Raw genomic sequence first — 24927 nt, forward strand, 5'->3', positions numbered from 1 at the left:
AAGAAGCCGCAATAAAAACTCTCACTAAAAACTCTCCACGAAAATCTTCTCACGTGAAAACTCTTCACGAAAACTTCCCACGAAAAGCACTCCGACTCCACGAAAATTTTACACACAAACTCTCTGAATTTTTCCCACGAAAATTCTTTCTTTTAAGCTCCCAAGAAAATCACCTCCACGAAAATCCTACACGTGAACTCCTCCACTAAAACTCTCTCGCTTCTTTTTAATCTTCATCTCTCTTATTTATAATTCACTTCATCTCACAAAGAAATCTACAAAATAAAGAAATCAAGAGTTAAATCAATAATATAATATCTTCAAGATCTTTATCATAAATATAATACCTAGAAAAGTCAAATCCAATATTCCATATAATCTTATCAAGAATGAAATTAGACTTAAGGAAGATATTATATCACAATAAAATCTTAACATAATTATCTAGAAAGTCAAAACCATAATTAAATATTATACTCAATCAAATCAACAAGGAAAAGATAATATTAGGGAAATAAATCAATAAGATATATCAATTAAAATTAGGAATAAATATTTCCCTTTAATCTCCCCTTTTTTTGCCTTTCTGGACAAAATCAAATCAAACTCAATTTCTCAGTTGAACTCCAGTTAATTCCCCCTTAATATGAGAATTTTTCTCTCCCTGCAAAAATCATTAACAGTTCATTAAAACAGAAACATATCAGGGAAGCAGAAGTTAACAAAGCAGAACATTAAAAAGAAATCAAGCAAAAGTATCAGATAGATGGTATCATTTGATCCTTTCAATTCACAGTCCCTTGAGTTTGAGTCGCGTCTTCTCCCTCTTTTTGTCCAGAATGGACATCTACCTCCATAGTCAGACGATAGTCAGAAACTAAGTTCTCGTAGGAGACCAGATCAGCTTTGGCCCGTAATCACTTACCAAAATTACTGAGATAATTGCGTCCAAAATCATTTCAAAATAATTTCCAGAATTGAAACCCACATCGATTTTAACACCACTGAACCATCAAAATTCACAAATATTGGATTTTTAGCAAAATCCGGATTTTCATCGAATTTTCTCTGTTAAAATACGCATACCCTCTTGACCAACAATATTCACAATGTTATGTTTATGCATGACCTATTTATGCCTAATAACAGAATGTAACAGAAATAGAAACATGAAAACAAATATGAGATAGTTCACAAATGAAATGTTGTCACAAATGTTGGCAACATCTTCTGACAACACGTTCAATTCCAGAAAATAAATTTGATTTTTCTGCACACTTGGAGATTTATCAACTTTCTGATCATAGAAGTGGTAGCTCCAACACTAGAAGAACGGTCTTCTTTAGGACTCCTCTAGGTAGCTTTTTCCATTATCTTCTATTTTTGCCTTCTGTATTAAATTCAGAAGAGGTAGCTCCCACACTAAAAGCACAGTCTTCATTGGACTCTTTTAGGTAGCTTTTTCCCATCTTTTCTTCTGATACAGAGCATATGCATAATTGATTTTGCTTTTTACTCAATCTTTTCAAGTCACTTTTCGTATGAGACAATGTCATGGAGTACATGATCATCTTTCAACTACTTTGTGATTTAATCAGATTGTTAACCATATCCAAGTGTGTCAATTAAGATAGAATAAGGAATTGTAAGTGTAACAGAAGATTAAGCAACATCATTCCAACACATCATATCACAGAATGCATGAAAATGCAGTATGTCTAAATCCTAGAAATGCACATGCATGTTAGATGTTGTCCGAGATGTTGTAACATCTGAGACAACATCTATGTATGATTAGGCAGAACACATGCTGAGAGATTTCCTAAGGTTGGAGAATCTCTCAAAAACTAATGCTTTTGTGAATATGTCAGTCATTTGGTTATTTGTACCAACAAATTCATTTCGAATCAATCCTTTTTCTACTAAATCTCGAATAAAGTGATGTCTAATGTCAATGTGTTTTGTTCGAGAGTGTTGTACTGGAATTTTTGAAATATTGATTGCACTAGAATTATCACAGTACACAACTAAAGTTTCACTTTTAAGTCCATAGTCTTCTATCATTTGATTCATCCACAAAAGATGAGAACAAAAACTTCCAGCTGCCACATATTCAGATTCAGCAGCCACAAGTTCCATGTGAAGTAACTCCAGACAGCGTGTTGTCCCAGATAATGGCAACACTGGGTGTGACACGCGAGTCTGCTTACCCTTTTGATAGTCTCCGCACACATATTGTATACCAGAAGAGAGATTAGGCATACCTCGAACTGCATCATACTTACTCAAGTTCTTCAAGGTTTTGAAATTTGCATGTCCGAGTTTTTGATGCCAAAGGTCAAGCTCACTAACTTGTGCACGGTTGCATGAAAGTTCTTCTCCTATTCGGTAGCAATTATCCGAAGACCTAGTACCTGTCATAATGCATGAGTTAGTTTCATCAAAAACTTCACAAGTATGTTTATCAAACTTTACATGCAAATTATCATCACACAATTGGCTTATGCTTATCAAATTTGAATTTAATCCTTCGACATGAAGCACATTTTGGAGCTTTGGCAGTCTTTCAATACTCAAAGTACCCTTTCCAACAATTTTTCCTTTAGCTCCCCCTCCATATGTCACTCTACCACATTTTTGCTCAACATAATCGGTGAGATATTCTCGTGATCCTATCATGTGGCGTGAGCTTCCACTATCAAAATACCAATGACCTGCAGTATTAGTTTTCAACGAAGTATAGACAACTTTACAGTGAGTTTTTACCTTTGGGACCCAAATTTGTCTTACTGTAGGTCGATGGTGGGAGGTGTTGCGGAAAGTGTTGGACAACATTCGGGGCAACATCCTGCTCGACTTTCGATTCATGCAGTCATCCCTGAGTTTAAAACAGTATGGCCTGATATGTCCAGGCTTAAAACAGTAATGACATACATACCTGCGTTTTTTTTTCCTAGGAACGGGTGCAGCATGTTGTTTTCTTGGTGGAGAACTTTTGATTGATGGCTCGGGTTGTGAATGTGTAGATATATCAGTTTTTCCTTTCACAAAGACTATTGATTTGGAACATTCACCAATTTCAAACACACCGTCTTTGAAATCTAAGCCCTTCTTGTCATCTCTTCCCATCAAAAGTATGGATTCAAGCTTGGATGTGCTTGAATTAAACTTGGACAAGGTTTCTTTTGCCTTGTGAAGCTCTTCTTTGGTCTTGCCAAGTTCCAAATCCTTTTTGCTCAAAATTACCTCAAGTTTGGCAACTACGGCTTTTAGTTCAACGTTCTCCTTCATGAGACTAGAGTTCATCTTGTTTCTTTTGGTCCAATCTTCAAACAGCTCTTCATAAAACTTTTGCACACTCTCAAGAGTGATTTCTTCATCATCAGCTCCTGATTCGTCATTTCCTCTCAAATTTCCAAAAGTTGTGGATTTCAAGCACACTGAATTTTTGCAGATGTTGCGGCCAGGTGTGGCAACACCTAGGGCAACACCTAGGGCAACACCTAAAGGATTCACTTGCAACCAGCGTTTTTCTTTATTCCTTGGTCGAAACTGTTGTTGGACAGGAGGTTTAGGAGCTGGTGGTCGAAGTGCTCCGTTTGCAAGCGATGTGTCCATTAAATATTTCTGTCAAAACAAAATAAAAACCAGAACCATCACTTAGTATATCAAGAGTAGGCTCTGATACCACTTGTTAGGATTATTTTGTCCGACAGATGATCGAAATAATAAGAATATCAGAATATGATTTAAAATAGTAAATTCGTGTTTTATCAGAATTAAGTGTTGTGCCAGATGTTACAACATCTCGGACAACATGCAGCGGAACATTATATTTTGCAACACAAATTCACTTTCAATAATAAGATGGACGAGATTAAATATGCACAAGTATAAATACTTGTGCAGTGCCTTATGGCAAAAATTAATCACTAAAAAACTCAATCGTTTACAAAAACCTAACACTAGTGATTATGACAAAAATCAATTTTCTCAATAAGTTGAGAAAACAAATGCTTTCTAAAACAAACAACCAGAATAAAACTAAAACAAGAAAGCAAAAACGTGAGCCAAAAAGGTAGATCCACGAGAAGCAATCTTCGGCCAACTTCTTCCCAGATGTTGTCCGCAGATATTCTCAACATTCACAGCAACACCCTATCACGACTCTTTAAATCACAGCACATCTCTTGAATAAGGTTTTCTCTGAAATTCTGAACGTGCACACATGAGTGAATATTGACCGAGAGGAAGAAGCCGCAATAAAAACTCTCACTAAAAACTCTCCACGAAAATCTTCTCACGTGAAAACTCTGCACGAAAACTTCCCACGAAAAACACTCCGACTCCACGAAAATTTTACACACAAACTATCTGAATTTTTCCCACAAAAATTCTTTCTTTAAGCTCCCAAGAAAATCACCTCCACGAAAATCCTACACGTGAACTCCTCCACTAAAACTCTCTCGCTTCTTTTTAATCTTCATCTCTCTTATTTATAATTCACTTCATCTCACAAGGAAATCTACAAAATAAAAAATCAAGAGTTAAATCAATAATATAATATCTTCAAGATCTTTATCATAAATATAACATCTAGAAAAGTCAAATCCAATATTCCATATAATCTTATCAAGAATGAAATTAGACTTAAGAAAGATATTATATTACAATAAAATCTTAACATAATTATCTAGAAAGGCAAAATCATAATTAAATATTATACTCAATCAAATCAACAAGAAAAATATAATATTAGGGAAATAAATCAATAAGATATATCAATTAAAATTAAAATAAATATTTCCCTTTAATTGCATCTATCTTTGATTATTTATAAGGTTCATTCGCCCTATATTTTATTTCTTAAATAGAATCCTACGAGACTTGTAAACAAAAGTTTCATTAGGAAATAAATATTTTAAATAAATTTATCATATCAAGTTTTATTAGATATTTCAATAGTCTAGTAAAAATTACATAATTTAATATGCACATTATTATAAAAAAAGGAAAATATAATTGTGGAATTTTATTCATTTCAATATTATATATATATATATATATATATATATATATATATATATATTTGTTATTTATTTTGATAAAAGGATAAATCCTTATTTTCCTCAACAAGGATCACGTTTAGTTTAACCTCCTCAACAACCTACTAATCATGAAGAATTAACAACCAGTTCATGTGAATTTTACCACAAAATTGGAAGAGTATCATAAAATCATGATCCACGCCACTTTAACTCATTTTTCTCTCAATAAACTCACACGCAATTAAGTCGTTATGATTCAACGAGAGGACGTATAATTTATCGACTCCGAAACAAGGATTCGAAAGATTAGGTGGTTTTTATTCAATACGACTCGACCAACTAACTCAATAGGAATATGCAGAACAAATAATGGAGTTAGTTTCATTAAATGAAGCAGAGAAAGGAGAGCTAGCATTTCATCTAGATGCAATGATGCAACATTGATTTGATATTGTCCACTTTGAGTCTAAGTTCTAGTTGATTTACTTTTGGACTTTACCAAAAAAATATCATACCAATTGAGATATTATTACATCTTATAAACATATATATGATATTCCTCTTGATATCCAAATGTTGAACTTTGGTTGTATTCCCAACAAACCTCCCCTCAAACAAAGTTACACCATTATTCTCATGATTCGAGCCTCTCCTCAAGCTTTATTCTTCCTCCAATAGAGGTTACTCCTCTTCACCGCGTTGGGGTACACGCCTTATATGAAATACCGAGAGTATCACTCACCTCGACAACCTATCAAGGATTTTTACCGGGAGCATCCGAGGATTCCACCCACATGGCTCGATCTAGACCCATGATCTTACTCTTGATCTTCCCATGTGGGACTTTGGTTGTTTTCCAACAATTTTGACATAAAATGTAATATTTTTCGTGAGTCAAATCATGTTAGAGGTCCATCTCACAAAATTTATATTTGACAATAATCTCATATATATGAATTTTTGGATCGTTAAATACCTACACCGTTATGAGAATACCGTAAAGATAGCATAAACTCTTCGTCACAAAATGTCTACACGTTAAAATCATATACTAAATTTGCTGGTAAAAGAAAAGACATCATGAAATCAAAACGGTATAAATTAACAATACTCAAGCTTAAACTAAATCGTCCACGATATTTTAGATAAAAAAAAATGAAATTAACTAGGCCATAGAGGGACCATAAATTATATTATTAAACAAATATAAATAAAATTTATTAATGTAGAAATTGCACACAGGCCCCTCTGTAATTCATTGGTCAATACCTTGTACACGTGCCGAGATAATTTGCTTTCATTTCTGTCTGTTTCCACCCAATAAATGATCTACACGTGGCTTCTAAAACTCCCAACCCTTTATGGTAAATTTATATCGAATTCTTTGACTTTTCCTTTTAATGGTTTGAAATCACATTTGAAAAGCTAATTTCAAAATAAAATAGGGAAAGAGAAATTAAAGCATAATTAATTAATATTAAATAATTTAATATTTATAACATTTAAGGCTGCAAAGAATTTTTATATGTATATTTCAACGATCATTGTCGTTATTAAAAAAAAAGAATATCAAATAAAATAATTTCAGTTACATATGGAAAAACACAAGGAAATTAAGCAAGTGCAACAGCTAAACATAGTACTGATAGCGATATTTGTACTGACATAATGTAATATTAAACTTTCTAAAAATGGGTAGTAAATTTGGAAGTTCTTCTAGGGAATTCATGAAATTTATGATGTATAAATTTAACTGAAAAACTCTTGTAAGATGTTCTGATGTGTTAATTTTGTGAGACGAATCTTTTATCTGATTTATTCATTAAAAATATTATTTTTTATTATAAATATGAACAGAATTGACACGTCATATAAATAAAAATATGCGATACTGTTAGTTTTTTAAGTGTAATAGTGAATAACTAAGTTGATATACTTCATATTTGAAAATTTTATTTTAAAGAATTCATGAAATGACTAATAATTATTTAATAAAGTTGAAAAATTCTAATTATGGTTTCGTGTCTCTCTTTTTACATGAAATATATACATATATAAAATAGTTATATATTAAAAAAGAAACATCACAAATATTAAAACACAACTATTATGAGACATTTTATATAAGACGAATTTGCAACTCAGCCTGATCCGACTCTCTCTATAATAAAATATTAATTTTTATGTTAAAATATCATTGTTCTTAATAAGTATATACCAGATCGACACATTCCGCGAATATAAATCTATGAAACCATCTCAATATTATAAAAAATGTCTGGTTATCTTAAAAGAACTTTTTCAAACAAATTTATCGGATAAAAGAATATAACAGTCAAAAACATAAGTTCTCATTCCATTTTTGCTTACTCCTTCCTTTCTCTTTTATCCAATAAAGTGGAAGCAAGCAAGTGGAATGGGGAACACATACACTCAACTATATACATACATATTTTGTATGTATAGTTTGTTACACTCTCTCTACGCATTACCGGTGATGTCTTCTCCCTCTCTCTCTGTATGTATACATCCATAACAATATCAACGCACTTCTCTCTCTGATTCTCGATTTTATACGCAGCAGCACGTACACAAGCATCGGTGAACCGTTCCCTCTTTGATTTTCTATCGTTCTTGGGAGTAGGGAAATGTTGGATCTCAATGTTGTTGCGGGATCGTTCTCGATGGATTACTCCGTCTCCGGGGATGAGTTTCACACCCAGAAGACTGCGGCCGCTGACGTCGATTCCGTGACTTCAACGACCACCTCCACCACCAACAATGCGGCGGCGGACGATCGTGAGGATTCTAACAGCTCGAGTCGCCGGAATACGTTCCTCTCCACGCTCAATTTCTCTATACTCAAGGGAAACGTCGTAGAGGTCGGAGAAGACGTGAATAGTAATGATTTTGTTGATAAGCACGAGTTGCAGCTTTTCCCGGGTGAGATGGCGTCGTTGGCTTCTTTGTCTTCTCCTCCCGCGGCTTCCAGGTCTAAGTGTTGGTTGAATTTATCGCTGCCGGATGTTTCAGTTTTAGGAGGAGCAGAATCGGGAACTTACAAGGCGCAGGTGCCGGTGAATCGCCTGCAGCAGCCACCGGTGAAGAAGAGTAGGCGTGGGCCACGCTCTCGTAGCTCACAGTATCGAGGGGTTACCTTCTATCGGAGGACTGGAAGATGGGAATCTCATATCTGGTCCGTCTATACATACATTTTACATAAAAAAATGCATGCATGTATGTGGTGCGGGAGATTATCCGATAACCGGAGGATGCCTTTAATGTCTCGAATTATATACAATAATACCCTATGCTTTAGCGCCGATACGCTGGTCATTTGATCCACAGTTCAATCTTGAAAGTCAACACTTGATTGTTCCATTACTTTAGTTCCTCGGTGCTTATTTTGTGGATGTGATTTGAGTGAGTTTCGTGTTGGGGGTGATAGGTGAATATCGTAGGCTAAATCTTCTTGTTTCTTGATTTTTAACTGAGTTTTGTATTTGTGGCAGGGATTGCGGCAAACAAGTCTATTTGGGTAAGAAACCGTAAAATATATTTCTTTTTTTTTAAAAAAAAAATTCTTGTTTTACCGAGAATCTACTCAGAATTGATCCGATATTCCTAATTTCAGGTGGATTTGACACAGCTCATATCGCTGCTAGGTAAGACTTTTGACTCGCAAGTATAGTGGACCATCTTGTAATTTTGAGTTATTCTTGATGGAACTTTAGTTTCTTGGATCTCTGTTCGATGAAATATGTCAATCCTTTCAGAGCATACGATCGAGCGGCGATAAAGTTTCGTGGAGTTGATGCTGACATAAATTTCAATATCAGTGACTATGAAGAAGACTTGAAACATGTTCGGAAGTATAGGTTTTTTTTTCCTAATAGTAATTTTCTTTTTTGGTTTCTAGAAACTTTAATAGGGTCATCTGCAGATGAAGAACTTGACCAAAGAAGAATTTGTTCACATTCTTCGTCGGCAAAGCGCTGGGTTCTCTCGAGGAAACTCAAAGTACAGAGGAGTAACTCTACATGCATGTGGTCGCTGGGAAGCAAGAATGGGTCAATTCCTAGGAAAAAAGTAAGATTACCATTTTTTTTGGGTCATTATTTTCTGATTGATCTATGAAGTCAGGGATAGTTGCTATATGAAGAAATGGCAACAGCATTCCCTTCATATATAGGATTATGATGGTTTATTGCAGGTATACGTATCTTGGTTATTTGATAGCGAAGTAGAAGCTCCAAGGTGGTTGCGATTAAAAATTCATTCCTTGTTTTGACCATTTGATTTCACTTATTTAGGATCATGAATTCATTCTGCTTGCACGTAGCCTCGCATTTAGACCCATTTTTCATAGTTTGGGGCTCATCCAACAAACCTTCATTCAGGGCTTATGATAAGGCAGCCATCAAATGTAATGGGAGTGAGGCAGTCACCAACTTTGAGCCAAGCATACATGAGAGAGAGATAAGAATGAGTTCCAGAGATGGAGGTATAAGTCCAATTCCTGTGTCCTACTTCTATTCTCCTGGTTGGCTGTTTCTTGTACAACAGAAGTATCTCATACATTTGATTCTGTACGGGTGTGGAATCGTGGATGCAGGTAGTTGCAGCAGTCTTGATCTTAATCTTGGGATATCTTTAGCTTCAATTAGTCCAAACGGTCATGAAGCTACCGGAAATTTGCAGTTGCCATACGCATCCTGCGAAATGCCTGATGTGAAAATCATAAAGGTGCTTGTTTCTTCATGGGCACGCTTAAAACATTTTACTTTGAAGTTTCGTGTTCAGCAGTCATTCTCATCACATAATTCATCTTTATACACACATTTAATGTCAATGGTCAACATGGTGATGAGAAGATCTTATATTTCATATCAAGATTGCTGATTTTTTCTGCACAATCACAGGTAGAAAACTCCCCTGCCGGTTCCCATGGGCTAGAAATGGCCACCAAGTATCCTCACATGTTGACTGGCGGGTTTGCAACAAGCAACGAGGTCGTTATTCCTTTTGCCTTTGTTATCAACTCCATATTGCATCTCCTTGGAAGAATAGCATATGAAAGAAACGATCGTTTCAGATATCAACGTCTCTCAGTGATTGTAGTTTCTTATTACCTGACAATGACATATTATCTCATTGACAGCAAAGAAGAATGGTAACAAACAAGGAAGCAAACCCTTTCCCTGGATTCCATAACTGGCCCTGGAAAATACAAAGCCACGGTGTGGTCAATCCCGTCACGCTTTTATCTTCTGCAGCATCATCAGGATTCTCTTCCAGTACCACCGTCCCTTACCCGAATCCCCTTCTGTCTTCAACATCCCGAGGCAAATTTCCCATGTCTGCTTTCCAAAGCCTTCAATGACATAACTGTGGAAAGAATCTCAGAAACAACACTGCAGCAAATGCAGCAGCCTCACTCTTAAGAGGTTTCTATTCTGTTCTTCCTACAACTGATTCAATAAGATGATTGAACATTAATGTGATGTATAGATTGACATATAGCTAGTATATATACTTGATATCACTATTATTGGGTTTACTCCTGCAATCATTTCCTCGATATAGAATAGCCTTTCATGAATCTTCTGCTACACAACACAAGTTATATAATGATACAAGTTTACCAGTAATATATTTTTAAATCTGATATTATAATTATAACAATGAAATTTAAGTTGGGAGGAGAAAAGAAAATTAACCTACTTCTTTTATTTTCTCTCATTGGCTTGCAAACGTGAGTAGAAGTGTTGTGAATTTACATTTCATTGCTATTTCTACTTTATACATACCATGAGTTAATTGTTTCTTTCTTTTTATATACAATTAATCCACGTATTATACGGTTACACACTTTTATACATAAATAGAATATTACGCTATATCAGTTCTTTTACATTCACACATTTTCATAATTCATATCCAAAAAAATTATTTCTCAATTTTTGGGTTATTAGAAGTACAAGAAAGTCCTTTTTATACACATCCAAGGTTCAATTTCGAGTCATTTTGCTGACGGTGTTGACTGCACAAACAACATAAAAGGAAAATTAGTGAGCCGGGTACCGATACAAGGAGCAATCTATTTGGCCCCTAGTTAGGACAGGAAAAATTATGTCGAGAAACGTTTTTTGTAGCTTTCAACATGCTCCTTGGCGTCGCGTTGAGTTTGTCTGTATGCCTCAATCTTGTTCATCTCCTGCGCGTAAGTGATGCGGTATGCGACACGATATTATACATGAAATATATCTCATAATTGTGACATAACTTTGAGGAGAAATAAAAGGATTTCTAAGTGTAGATGGGGTTGTCCATAGTTTTTGTTGTACCTCAATCCATACACAGAGTTTTGGCCTGCTGTCAGTAATGTCAAATTTCTTTACTTCTAAGAAAAAGGGCTGAAATCTTTCGATGAAAGGAGCGTAAGCTATATCCACCTGAAGTGAATCGTCAAAGAAAAATTATCAGAGATTTGATGTTAGAAAGTGTAAACATCAAAAAACCAACAAAAAAGATAGATAGGTTGTTCGTGGATATATGGACTCTGGGTACATTTCCTATAAACCTCTTCTGTTATGCAAAAGAAATTAAAAAGCCTTCGGAATGAGCGAAAACTCCTCCATGTTTTTGCATCATTAGCCGAGAAAACCCATGCAGGCTTTTTTTGTAAATTATGCATATAGTTTTTTCAAAATTAAAGTCAGTAGAGTGAAAAATTTCATTCTAAATATAACAGACAGTTGTTCATATTTTCTTCGCCGTCCATAGATTTAATGGAATCATTTTACTTGAACGCTGTAGGATGAAAATCCCCCCGGGGTCTCTGTCTAAAATATTTGAAACTATTTTGGCGCTATATAACGAGAGGCAGCCTCTTTAACATAACATAAGGGGTTCACATACAATTAACTGCACTTGGACAGAGATCTGTAGAAAATATTTGAACTTTCATATGCATGAACTCACGGTATTACATAGCTAGACATGAAACCAAAAAAAAGTAAGAACGATTGCACAATCTTGCTCCACTTACCAAACTGAACTGGCCTAGGAAAAAAGGTCCATCATCGAATTTGGAAAGAGCAGTCTCAATGTCATCAAAAGGAAGTGAGGCTGCTGCAATTGTTGAGATATCACCAGGGCGAAGATGGAACATAGCATTGGGAGGCAATGTGAGTTCAATGGAAAAGGAAGTGACAACACATTTCTTGATCAGCAATCATACACATAATTTTAGTTTGTATTCGCAAAATCTCTCATGCCAAAAAAATCAAATTTACCAGCTTCGTTCATTTTGTCTTCCTTTAAAGAAGTTGTAACAGCTTTGTAGAAAGAGTTGGTGAACAAAAGCAATTCCTCAGCAAACTCTCTCTTCACAGGATCCTACATTGTTTAATTAGTTCCGGAAAAAGAAATTAGGAAATGCAGGATTTGCACTAAATGGTATAATGATTTTTCACATACACTGGGGAAAAGTGAAGGCCCTTCAAAGTTACTATCAATATATCGAATCAAGTCGAGGCTCTCTCCCATAACTTGGTTATTGTGTTCTAGGGCAGGCACCTAAAAAACTTGAGCATAACATTAGAAGAACAGCAAAGGGAAATTAGAGAAAACAATGTAATGTATTGAATTATGTAAGCAAAATCACTATGTTATGAGACATTAATAAATTTAGATTGTTTTTAAGTTGATGATATTGCTATAAAACTACTGATTCATTCAAATATTTTGCACCTTATTTTCATGGTACACTTTCTCCTTGTACCAAGATGGCCTGTTGTGAAGATCAATTGGGACCAATTTTATCTTATCCTGCAATCCCTGTTCACAAAAGATAACACTAGCAAAATCGTCACAGATGGTTCACCCAGAACTTGATTCGAATTCATAAACAAAAGTAAACACCGCATCAGCAAAGGTAATCAAATATAATCGAACACGTATAACTGATCAAGTGAATCATATTCCAAACTAAAATGATTTGTCAGGATGGTAAAACAACCTTATAATTCCGAGTAATCCACACGCGTTGAGCATACGGGCACGAGTAAGATATATACAGCCTAAAATGAAGAAGATTATCACAATTCACAATCAACAAATCATCAAGGGTACGTATGCATTACTAATGCCAAATAAATTTCAACCAAAATCGACTTCTGAGTCTAACCCATGATTTTGATGACAGGCTGACGGCACACAAATTTTTTTAGATTTTATTCATCTCCATTCCCAACATTTTAAGCCATACTAAAAAAAACCCCATTTGACAAAAAGAAAATTCCAACAATTGCATGTTACAATTAACATAGATGCTTACTAACTTGGGGATTCCATCAAAAATTGTTGGCGGATCTGAAGAGGAATTAAAAGCAGGTGGAAGGACCTCCTTCACAATTCTGCCACCAAAAGTAGGGAACTTTAAAATCAAAGATAATGAAATCCATTTCTTGGAAACAAATCATCATCACGAAAAAAATAGCACGGCTCGCCATCGATTTCTCAAGTTTATCAAAAAAGGTAATTTACCCAGAACCCGTTGCTGATAGTGCTACTGCAATATTGCTTTTCCCAAAGGAACCGTGGAAAACTATTGGGTTCTTGAGGCACAACTGGAGACCAAGATTACTCCATTTCTGGCATTTGGGATTACTGCCATGAGTGTGATAAGGAATATAGCGTTGATGGCTTAAGTTGAAAGTGGCCATTTTTCACGCAATTTAGATGATTGGTTTAAAATCAGAGCAGCTCAATCCCAAAAAACAACCTCTTTGTACATATGAATTTGAACTGTCAGCTTATTTTTTTATCATTTTATTTATTTATATTTTTTCGTTCATTTTATTTTTTAATTAATCTTCTATGTTAGTTTAATATGTTAATTAATAGTTACTTAATTTTATTTGTGAGTTTTTTTTACCATTTCATTTGTTTTATATTTTGTCATATTCATAGGCGGCTTTAAATCATTTTTTATTTTACTTTAATATGATAATTAATATTGTACTTAACTCAATCAAATTAATTATTATTTTGATTTTACTTTCGTAAACTTACTATTTACATTTAACAAAATAATTTACAAAGCAAAAAAATCTTACAAATATGACCTTCCCAATCGATCAATTGAAATTTTTTCTGAAATTTGGATGTATGGAGGATTTTGTGTTGTATACTTGGAGACTTGTATAAGAATGTAACACCACACTCACACTGTAAACGAAACAATATTAAAATCCTCAAATCATCCATAAAAATTGATCAAGACACATTCTCATATGCAAAAAATAGTGGAAAAACATACATGTATTTTGAATTCTTACGTAGCCATGCTTGTTGCAAATAATTAAATGAATGGATTCCATGTTTGGCTCAGAGTTGATTTCAAATTTTTCTGAAGCGCACAAGTATTTTTTTTTAATGAATTTAGCGTTCATTAAATAGGTAAAAAAACATTAGTGTACAAATACTCTGGACATCCTCAGGAGAAAAAGAAAAACAAAGAAAACAATTACACCAATACATCCACAATTTCACCAGATCTAGGGATACATCTAAAAGTGTGAATTCTAATCTTCGTAACAATGTGATCGACGTTAGGAACTTCATTATCGAATAATGCTCTATTTCGCAATATCCATATGTAATAGATGGTTGGTGCTAGGGTTGCAATACGCATCCTTGACAATACGGAATTTCCTCAGTAGACGGATCTGAAGGCTCTTAACACAGCCGAAGGTGAGCCCATAATTTTCTTCATTTGTAACCACGCACGAACGCTATTCCAAATGTTCCTAGAGACACGACAATCAAAATAAAGATGTAGGAGGGTTTCCTCCACCGCACCACGAAGAACACACGATTTTTCCACCACGAATGACAATCTATCTCGAGTGAGTAGCTTCCCATGTGCAAATAACCAAAGCAGAAATCTATGCTTGGGAAGGATGCTCGATTTCCCCAGAAGCGGTTTCTAAGGCCATCCACCCCTGGAGTTCAGCACTGCCCATCCCCCCCGACTAGCATCAAACCAATTGTTTAAGTCACTTATAGCTGCGTCAACCGATCCTGTCATAGTGTTTTGCGAACTAATAAAACTGTCATGAGCGAAAATGCAACGTAAAATAATTCAAAATAATTGCCAATCATTTTACCTTTTTATCCTTATTTTTCTCATGTTAAAAAGAATAATTTGATGCTATTTTTGATATTTAGATTGTTGTCGAACCAAATATACCAAGACAGTTTTTATAAGGTCTTCGGTCTTAATAAAATATTAAAAGATATTTCGCCCTTAGCCCGTATGACATGTCCGACCGATATTTTTTTTTACAAAGTACTCTTGTTAAATAAAATTTGTAACCAAATTTGAAATTTTTTTTAAAAAAAATAAGTTTCCGGAATTTCTTTTTAAAATATTTTAAATAAATTTAATTTTCATGCAAAATAAAAAAGAAATATTGCATTCAAACACTTGAATCAAGTAACGTGGGAAGGGGATTGGATATTGAAGAAAAAACAAGAGTGGATATTCGAAATGGAAGAAAAAAATACTTGTTCGATACAAGTTATTTCGATATTCGAAATTGAAGAAAAAAGAAAAAAATATACTCATCAATATAAGTTGTTCCAAATCATATTTCAATTAATAAATACAATGAAATGAAAACATATTCCGATCACGTCGTTACCGATATGCAGCGATGGTCGATAGGATCGGACCTGTTTAATGATGTTGTATATTGCCTATATGAGCATTGTAGAGTATGATATCAACTTCTGGATGATTTGTGGGTTTGGTAATATCTTTTTTTTTCCCTTGTTTGTCATAGGATATTTAAAAACTTCTTGAACTCGTTGCCCATAATATAGTTGACTGTTCCTATTTTTTCTTGCCCGGAACATAAATTGATACGGAATAGTGCTCGAGAGGTAGTCATCAGCAATTTTATTGAGCAAAAACTTGTGTGAGACAGATATTTTATTTGGGTCATTCATGAAAAAATATTACTTTTTATCGTGAATATCGGTAGGGTTGACCCGTCTCACAGATAAAGATTCGTGAAACCGTCTCACAAAGACCTACTCATATTATTTTTTCCACTGTAGTTCAAATTGGATTTGTTTCTCCCTTGCTATCATCTAAGCTGGACAAACTTAACTCATCATTTCTCCCCACATTTGGAAGTAAAATACTCTAGGCTTGGATTAAAAGTTGGAGCATAAGTTCATTTCCACCCATTTTAATTTTTGCTCTAAATCTGCAACACCTTCTCCTTTCTTAACTTCCATTAAAATCTCCCAAACATTCCTTTCCATTATTTTCTTTCCAAATCTCAACTCTCAGACTAAGCTGAAATCTCCCAAACATTCCTTTCCTTTCCAAATCTCAACCCTCAAACTAAGCCAAGTCAGATTTATGGCATAACCCTGAGAAGTGAGAATAGGTGGTACCCAATCTTGACGGAAAACATGCTTAACTAATAGGCTTCTTTAAAAGTTTTGGCATAGTCCTACTTACTCTAATGCATTGCTGATTTACTCAAAAAGTTGTGAATGCACAAACCCACGTGCAGCAAGTTTGATATCAGATCGTTTCATGCTTGAACCACAGTGACAATGATAGGAGAGTTCATTTCAACTGAGTAATGAGAATACGATTACAAAACTTGAGCTTATACATCACTTGAACTAAACATTAGATCCCCATACCCAGGAAAGTACTTGTTTACACCTAATCTCTCGTTTCTCCCAAGTTCTGTCATCGGCATGCCACCTTTACGTTGAAAGTCGTCAAAACTACGCATGTGGTATCCATTTGTATTTGACATGTGCCCGTTTGCATATTTCTGCTGTGACAATTGCGTGAAGGAAGATGTGTCATAATTCTGATGTTGATTGACTAACCTTGACGACAAGCCATAAACATGGTCTAGAGAAAGTTCATTCCCCATATGATTGGTATGACCAAATTCATGTAGCAGGGATGGATTTTGCAGGGCAAATAATTGATTGAGTTTCGAGTCTGTATGTGCAGATAATGATTGCTGTTGCATCATAAGCCAAAGTTTTTTATCATCTTCATATGCACTGCGATTTGGTGTACTAACTGGCATCATTTCAAAGCCCGGGATTTTCTGGACGTTCATTGGTTTAACTACACCACAGTTTAACATGGCAGGATTGATGAAATTGACATTATCGGTACTGCTACTGAATTCGGTAGAAGGGAGTTGAAGCAAAGTGCTGGACAAAGAATTAGTATTCACCATAGGGCTTCCTGCAAATACGAGAGAAGAATTATATTGATCGGTTATGACCAATAATAAAGAAAACATTTCATGCAACGGCTGCTTTATGTGGTTGTGCCAGACGATAATAGGTTGTCGTCATTGGGCAGTCGGTTTTTGAGGTCCCAAGCTTAAAAAAGTTAAAGAAAAGAAGGAAAGAAATGAATATGTGTGAAGCCGCTGCAAAAAATAAATTTTAGAACAATATGAGATGCGCTAAAGGTACAAACCAGATGGGATACGGGACATGCCGCCTGTCCTCTCGCAAGCAGAAAACCCAGGAGGTGGATCTCTAGAGGTCGCTGCAAACCCTGGTGGTGCCAAACTTTGAGCTCTAGTTCCTGTAAGAAGAGCTGGTGAGGATTCAAAATCACAAAATCACGCAATTAAATAAACAATCAACAGAGACAAGATTGTCATCCCAGGCAAAAAAATTAGCCAACACAAGCAAACTGGCCTGGAATCCTAAACCTCACCAAAAGCAAATATCAAGAAAAAAGTATCTTTCTAAGAACCACGAATAGGACAATCTCATCAATCAATATTCTGCTCAAGGAAAATATTTTAAAATTAGCAAAAACTGGATGTGCCAAATTATTAGCAAGTGGATGGGGACCAGCCTATTTGGTAACAAATAGATAGGAATAATACATTTAATCAGTTTGATAAAACGAAAAGGAACACGAATCCATGACAGTTACCTGGACACTGAGGCTTGCGCAAATATTGCTCCTTGTTATCCCCAAAATCCCGAAGGACAGACCCAACCACTTGACTCCCAAAGCCATCCCTTCTAAAATGTGAATAAGCTGATTGATCACTATTAAGGGTATTCCACGAAGAACCATTCAAGCCACGAGTTTCATCAAGAAATTCTGATGCATCATTAGTCTTTGTCAAAGACCTTTCCCACGGATCAAAATCCATGGACATGATATTTGAAATTATACTGCTCTCCACAGCTTCTAAACCAGAATTTTCGTCATCATTGGGCGAGTTACCATCATCGAGTCTTCGCAGGTGCTCTACTATCTCGTCATTGGAAAATGAACTGGAGCTTCTATATATTCTATCTGATTTGGAAGAATTTTGGAACTTCATCTCCTGCCATGCATCACTTAATACTGAATTTACACATCTGACAGGTAAAGAAGCCTCATCTTCACGATTGTGCTCATTATTATGATCCATGCTAAAGTCTCCCAAACTGTGAGTCTTATTCTGCAACAATGCAGGACCACAGGAATCCTCTGACATGTTTGCAGCATAAGATGGATGAAAAAAACAAGACTTTTGACTAGGACCATAGAGATCTTTAGATCCTTGATCTTCGAATAATAATGAATCTTCCCCGGCTTGTCTATCTGGGATATTTTTAGATATTCCATTTTCAATGTGATTAGATGACGAATCTCTAAAGAGGTTAGGAAAAGAATATGACAGTCCCCCATGTACATCTCCGCTCGTTGTAACTGAAGATAATTCGGAACATAATTTTAAAACCCTGTTTTCATGTACATTTCCATCTTTTTCGAGATCAGGACAATTAGAACGGCCAACAACATCGACAAAAGTTGTCATTTTGAGGGGAACTGCAATACCTCCCTGCTTTTCTGTGGAAGGAAGTGAGAAAATAATTTCTCCTTTGCCATTTACCGAGCCAGGAATTGCATCCTGGACAATGACACCAGAGACATCTATTCAAATAGGTTCTCAGTGAAATACAAGAATATGAAAGATAAACATGTTGGGACTAGATAAGTTTAGCGGTAATGTCTTCTAAGGTAGAGCCATTAGCAAAATCAGCACTACATGCACTCTATATCAAGATATGCACTGAACAGATCTTGAGCATATCTTAAAATAATGCAAGCTGTTGCAAAATTGGCACTTACCACGGTATTTTGGGATGCAAATTTGTCAGTAAAAGCACTGCTACTACTGTAGATATCATCCACTGGTGGTGGCAACACATCCCCCGACCGTGTTACAACACTATCAATAGCACCAACAATTTGTTGCACCCTACTCCTTTAAATTAAAAAAGAAGAAAAAAAAATTAGAAATCTGTTCATAGAGAATTAAAGAGCACAAATAAGTAAAACATAAACCAGTAAGAATTATAATAAAAAGTCACAACTTGCAACAAATAAATAATTTATAATTTATTTCCGAAGACAAGAACAAAAACACAAACAGCAATCTTGTTAGAAATTAACTTCATTGATTAAATCAGAGAAATCAATGTCATTTGGAGCCAATACTCAGTATAATGAAAGGTTTTTACAATTGAAGGAGCGGCATAAGATTACTCGGAGTTGAGCTCAGAAATAAATCAACCCCACATTGAAATTTTGGATAGCTCGTCATTTTCTTTGGACTCGGAATAGTTATTTTGTGTTTGCCATTGTTTTATATATTTTCTTTCTTTTTAATAAAAGAACGCCTTGCATCACCATTGTTTCCTCTAACGAGTGTAGATTCCACACTAAGTAACACTTTTAAGATAACGAGAGTCGAGAGTAGACCACAGAGAAGTTGCTGATCATTCAAGTAAAAATATTATTTTCCTTCCCTAGGTGGGAGCATACGACAAAACTGTGAATGAAAAATCTACTCACACCCCTTAATAACCAAAGCACATCATGTCATAGTAAAAAATCCACTTGCAGCCATTAATAACCAAGTACTAGTTGTTTCTCAGTGGTCCACTTTGGCATTGGTTGTAGAAAATCAGATGATATGACAAGTTAAAAAGTGAGAGATACCAGCAATAAGAAAATGTTGCCTGCATTATTATACCTCGTATGAACTGCAGCAACCTCATCTTTTCCAAAACTATCTTCATCAGCTCCAATACTATGCAAATATAAACAAGCGGGATTGTTGCAAGGCTGGGAAAATAAAACAACTCTGAGAAACTTGTCCCACAGCAAAAGAAGTTGCTAGCCGCATCCCAGAAACGAATGCAAAAAAGAAAGCCCAACAAAGCATGAAATATCTATACCATGTTTTTCAGCCAAGCATGGCAATATTTTGCAGTACCAAACGATGCTCTGCAGAAGTGATAGTCAAATTGTTACTGTGAAAACTTCAAAGCAGCATAACTTACTAAATCAAAAGTAAGAAAGAGAACTAGTGTTTACCTTAAAAATCTACCTTCTAGGACAAAACCATGCACTGATTGAATACATCGAATTGCCTCCTCCTTTCTTGAGTAAGTTATGTATCTGGAACGAAAAAAGATAAAAGGGAATAAAAAGAGGTCAATTATAAACTTTAAAGGAGAATGCTTGTGAAACATCATCCACTGGCATGAAACAATTCCCAAGACATAACGTCCTAATCAGAAAACTCACAGAGAAAACCATGAAGATAGATAAAGGAAGCGAGCAATTGACATCAATCATATATGCAGTACGTGAATAGGGATTCCACAAATTCGATTTAGACTCGTTATCCAGTCTTAGAGGGAAGAATAATGGGGTGGTCATTTTGCCTCTCTTATCAGACTTAATCCTCTCATTACTAATTGAATCACTTCGCCGGTAAAAGCTATTATTTATCGTCCTAACTCCCTTGTATTGTAAGATTCAACATTTTACTCTTCTTACTACTTATAATGTCAACTAATTCAGACACAATTTAGCTCCATATTGATAAAAACACAAAGATCCAAATACGTTTAGTGAATAAAGCATATGATTTCCAATCTTAAGAAAATTCAGGTGTCTGACTCTAACCATATATTCACGAAGAATGTATCATGATGTAGAAAGTTCTAAGCTAATTGAAGAATTTTAATGCCGCAAGAGCAAATATACAGCAACTAACAGCTAAATGAACAGCCATAAAAGAAAATAGTCATAAAATTCATTCACACAAAAGAAAAAGAAATCTATTCAACTAGCAGCTTTGGACTCGCACACACAAACAAAAAAGAATCTATTCAACTAGCAGCTTTGGACTCACACACTGCAAGTCTCATTGACAAATTGCTGAATTGCACCACCAGCTGTTCTTGAGAGAGAGACCTTGTCAACTTTCCCATATTGACCAAAATATTCTTTCCGCTGCAATAACTGTTCACAAAAACATTCCTCTTTAGAACTGAAAAACATAAAACAGCATCTGAAGCATCACTTGATCTGATACAAGATAACAACATACTTAATAATATTCTAAACAAAAAAAGGAGACAAACCTGCTGATGTATGGAAAAAAAAACTAGCAAAAGAGATCCTTACATCTTCATCGGCAAGACTAAGAGGTAGCCCAATCACATACACCATTTTGCATTGAATGACTCTGACATTAGTAAGATCCTTCTTTACTTCAGTAGTCTTTGGCTTGACCTTTGGTGGCTTGTTTTTACGACTAGAATTTTTATTCACCGTCCTACATGATAGATGAATAAAACCTTCAAATGTCCATATCACAGCTTCAAATGACCGAACGATATTGAATCAAAAAATAACAACAGCAACCTTCCACAATCTGTCTGCATTGCAACAATTTTATCTTTATCATAGATTGTTCGACAAGCAGGACATCTTCCCTCTGTTTCCTCTTTCTCTGCCATGTCTATTATATGATGCCAACACCAAACACAGACCTGAATAGACATGGTAAGTGAAGATTATATAAAATCCAATTACGATATACAAATCAAAGAGTCTTGGGAAACTAGTAAAAAGATGTCAAGATTGAGACAGCAATGTGGTAAGTAAAGTAGGGCCAACTTTTATTCCTCAAAAGTCAAAACCTAGATAAATACACAATTACTTCAAGCCAACTTTACTTGACTAGAGAGACAAATTTACAAGTTGGTTCAGGAAAGTCACAGAGCATCAAAAAACTAAACTTGCACAGGCTCGATAATTAAAACCCATAATATGTAATGCAATGCATTGATCAAGATTAGTCTTAAGTGAGATGGGATATGAATTTAAGGCATGCAGCCAGTAAACCATTAATCCCAGTTCACGAGTAGCCCAAAAATGAACTAGAGTGGTCCAAACTACCCCAACACAATGGTTTTCGTGCTAGTGACAGTTGGATTTAGTCACAAACAAAAAAATATATTCATGGTTACCCTCGTAACGCTATGCTTAATGGATGACTTTGATTTGTTATTTATGAACCATAGGCTATATGAAAATGATTGAACGAGCATGACTAGAGAGCCAAAGGTTCTCACAATTAACATAGCCCTTATTTCGTGACAGCTAGCCAGAAAAACACTTAAAATAAATCAAGATGTATCATGCTCCTCCATACCATGTCGGTATTAAATCATTATTACAACATAAGTAGATATTCTTCACGTTTGTATTGATGTTTCCGTTCATCTTAGTGATGTTGTCCAATGTCTAGTTACACTCACGATTCATGAACTTCTATCACACTCTGGCATTTAGGCATTGATGGTGATAAGCCGATGGAAAAGAAGGGCTTGAAAAGAAAAAAGAAAGAATCAATTACACTTACCATGGATGAAACAAGTAATTTACAAACAATCATTCAATATCCAACAAATTACTAAAGTTTAAACAGCATTTAATGCACTTAAACGCCTACATTTTCCCAAAACAACATATAGGAAGTAGATGCTGTGTGTCGAGAAAAGAGTAAATATCGCACCTGGTAACCACATTGGCAAGGCTTGAATTGCTGATCCGTCCAATCCATTTCCTCCGCGCACAGGGGACACCTCTTCTCCTCTTCCATGTTCATTATTGCCTTTCACCTCCCAAAAAAAGTTCCTGCAACGAAATTAGAAAACAACAACAAAAATAAATTCCATCTGCAATCAAATGAGCATAAAAACATTCAGAGACATTTCCTCTCACACACATACAAGCCAAAAAACAAAGGCGCACAAACCCTAACATGTAAGTCCATTTCCATCCCAAAAACAAAAACAAACGAACAAACAAAATCTCTACTTTAATTTTCCAGATCAGAACAGAAGCACATCTCATTTCGCCAAAAATCCAAAAAAAAAAAAAAACCGCGGGCGAAAACCCATCAAAATCTCTGAAACGAAAAATGTACGGCACATGCCAGAACCGCGTCAAAGCACGCACATTGCATCGAAAAATGGAAAGCGCACACAGTGACGAAATGGACAATGAGGTACAGTCTCTATGCCGGAAATCGAACAATAAAACATCAATCGAAATGCGAAACTCACAGAGATTTTTGGTTCAGACAAAAGGCAGCGAGACAATTAAAGAGAGAAAAGAGATTAGAAATTTAGAGAGCGAGGAAATGTAAACGATGATTGAAAACCACAGGATTGACACGCCTTTTATGGATGGCTTTTATTATTAATTATTTTTTTTATATGAACCTCAATTTATTATTATTTTATCTTCGAATAATACAATTTATTTCCCTTTTCCTAAAAAAAATACTTTTATTACCGCTCAGAAAATGGCTACAATAAGCAGCTTCGATGCGTCACAAAAGTATGGCCGTGATATATATATATATATATTCGCAGAAGATGTACACGCATTGCACGTATTATTATTATTTTTAATTTGAATAATACTAAACAATGAGCATGAGATTATTTTCAATTTAGAATTCTTCATCGATTTAAAAGAGAAATTTTTTTTAGATTTTTTATAATGTAAAATATGGAGTTATTTGATAAAGTTTTTAGTAGGATAAGAAGGATAATTATGGAATTAAATATTTTAAGGTCTTCTAAGTTAGTAGTTACTCTAAGCTCCATTTAGTACGTGTGATAAGATAAGTAAATAATTAATAATTAGAGTGATTAAAAAATGAGATATATGGATTAATAGTATGGTGAGATAAATAACATGGTGTTTGGTATGATTTTAAAATGATGGATTAATTTTATAAATTTTATTGTAATGACCAAAATACCCCAGATACTAATTAAATATATATTCTTAAAATAATTAGATAGATAATTAAATATTTATAATTATAATTTACATTTATTAAAATTAATTTAAATATATTTATTAGAAATAAATTTATAATTATCCATTTACTTTAATAATTAAAATAGCAATAATATTTTGAATGTTAATGTTAAATAAAGTTTTAGTAATAATTACAATATTATTGTTTTTTTTTTAATAATTATAAATATTTTTAAAATAATTTGATAGATAATTAAATATTTATAATTAATAATTAAAATAGTAGTAATATTTTGAATATTAATTTTAATATTAAATAAAGTTTAGTGATATTATTAAATAATTGTAAATATTTTTAAAATAATTAAATAGATAATTAAATATTTATAATTATAATTTATGTTTATTAAAATTAATTTAAATATATTTATTAGAAATATATTTTAAAATTTTACGGTAATCATTAAACACAATAAATTAGAATTTAATAAATATTTATTTTTATAAGAGATAAGAGGATAAAAATGTAATTTGTGGTGTGTTGATAACTTATCCCACTTAATTTGTTAGATTAATAATCAAATAATTAATCATAAAATTAGTCTTAAACCGGGTCAAAATGATTATTAATATATCTTAAAATTTTAACCAAATATTAGATAA

At 34.4% G+C, this 24927-nt stretch overlaps 3 protein-coding genes across 6 annotated transcripts; 1 reads left to right on the forward strand and 2 right to left on the reverse strand.

The window, feature by feature from the left end:
• The first annotated feature begins 7426 nt into the window (after positions 1-7426).
• Positions 7427-10605, forward strand: LOC142548863 (APETALA2-like protein 3). 2 transcript variants are annotated; one of them, XM_075657470.1, is made up of 10 exons: positions 7435-7542; positions 7633-8244; positions 8561-8586; positions 8683-8713; positions 8825-8912; positions 8992-9137; positions 9449-9552; positions 9664-9794; positions 9971-10060; positions 10210-10605. In XM_075657470.1, exons 2-10 carry the CDS (start codon positions 7697-7699, stop codon positions 10429-10431), a joined length of 1386 nt encoding a protein of 461 aa, XP_075513585.1. In that variant the 5' UTR covers positions 7435-7542; positions 7633-7696; the 3' UTR covers positions 10432-10605. The 2 variants fall into 2 exon arrangements, with proteins under 2 accessions (XP_075513584.1, XP_075513585.1); XM_075657469.1 differs by having other exon boundaries at positions 7427-8244.
• Positions 10606-10746: 141 nt separating this feature from the next.
• Positions 10747-13830, reverse strand: LOC142548864 (glutathione S-transferase L3-like). 2 transcript variants are annotated; one of them, XM_075657472.1, is made up of 9 exons: positions 13599-13830; positions 13394-13468; positions 13072-13132; positions 12804-12890; positions 12531-12629; positions 12347-12449; positions 12100-12179; positions 11396-11503; positions 10747-11265 (listed from the first exon to the last, which is right to left on the reverse strand). In XM_075657472.1, the coding sequence occupies exons 1-9, from the start codon at positions 13775-13777 to the stop codon at positions 11179-11181; spliced, it is 879 nt and encodes a 292-aa protein (XP_075513587.1). In that variant the 5' UTR covers positions 13778-13830; the 3' UTR covers positions 10747-11178. The 2 variants fall into 2 exon arrangements, with proteins under 2 accessions (XP_075513587.1, XP_075513586.1); XM_075657471.1 differs by having other exon boundaries at positions 12100-12182; positions 13599-13829.
• Positions 13831-16683: 2853 nt separating this feature from the next.
• LOC142548865 (uncharacterized) lies at positions 16684-23668 on the reverse strand. 2 transcript variants are annotated; one of them, XM_075657473.1, is made up of 12 exons: positions 23556-23668; positions 23003-23124; positions 21847-21974; positions 21607-21757; positions 21332-21441; positions 20506-20589; positions 20367-20415; positions 20162-20253; positions 19255-19390; positions 18061-19033; positions 17590-17700; positions 16684-17349 (listed from the first exon to the last, which is right to left on the reverse strand). In XM_075657473.1, the coding sequence occupies exons 2-12, from the start codon at positions 23093-23095 to the stop codon at positions 16745-16747; spliced, it is 2532 nt and encodes an 843-aa protein (XP_075513588.1). In that variant the 5' UTR covers positions 23096-23124; positions 23556-23668; the 3' UTR covers positions 16684-16744. The 2 variants fall into 2 exon arrangements, with proteins under 2 accessions (XP_075513588.1, XP_075513589.1); XM_075657474.1 differs by lacking the exon at positions 23556-23668 and adding an exon at positions 23449-23467.
• Between the last annotated feature and the right edge of the window lie 1259 nt (positions 23669-24927).

This window comes from Primulina tabacum, chromosome 6 (assembly GCF_025594145.1).
Source record: "Primulina tabacum isolate GXHZ01 chromosome 6, ASM2559414v2, whole genome shotgun sequence".
NCBI lineage: Eukaryota > Viridiplantae > Streptophyta > Magnoliopsida > Lamiales > Gesneriaceae > Primulina > Primulina tabacum.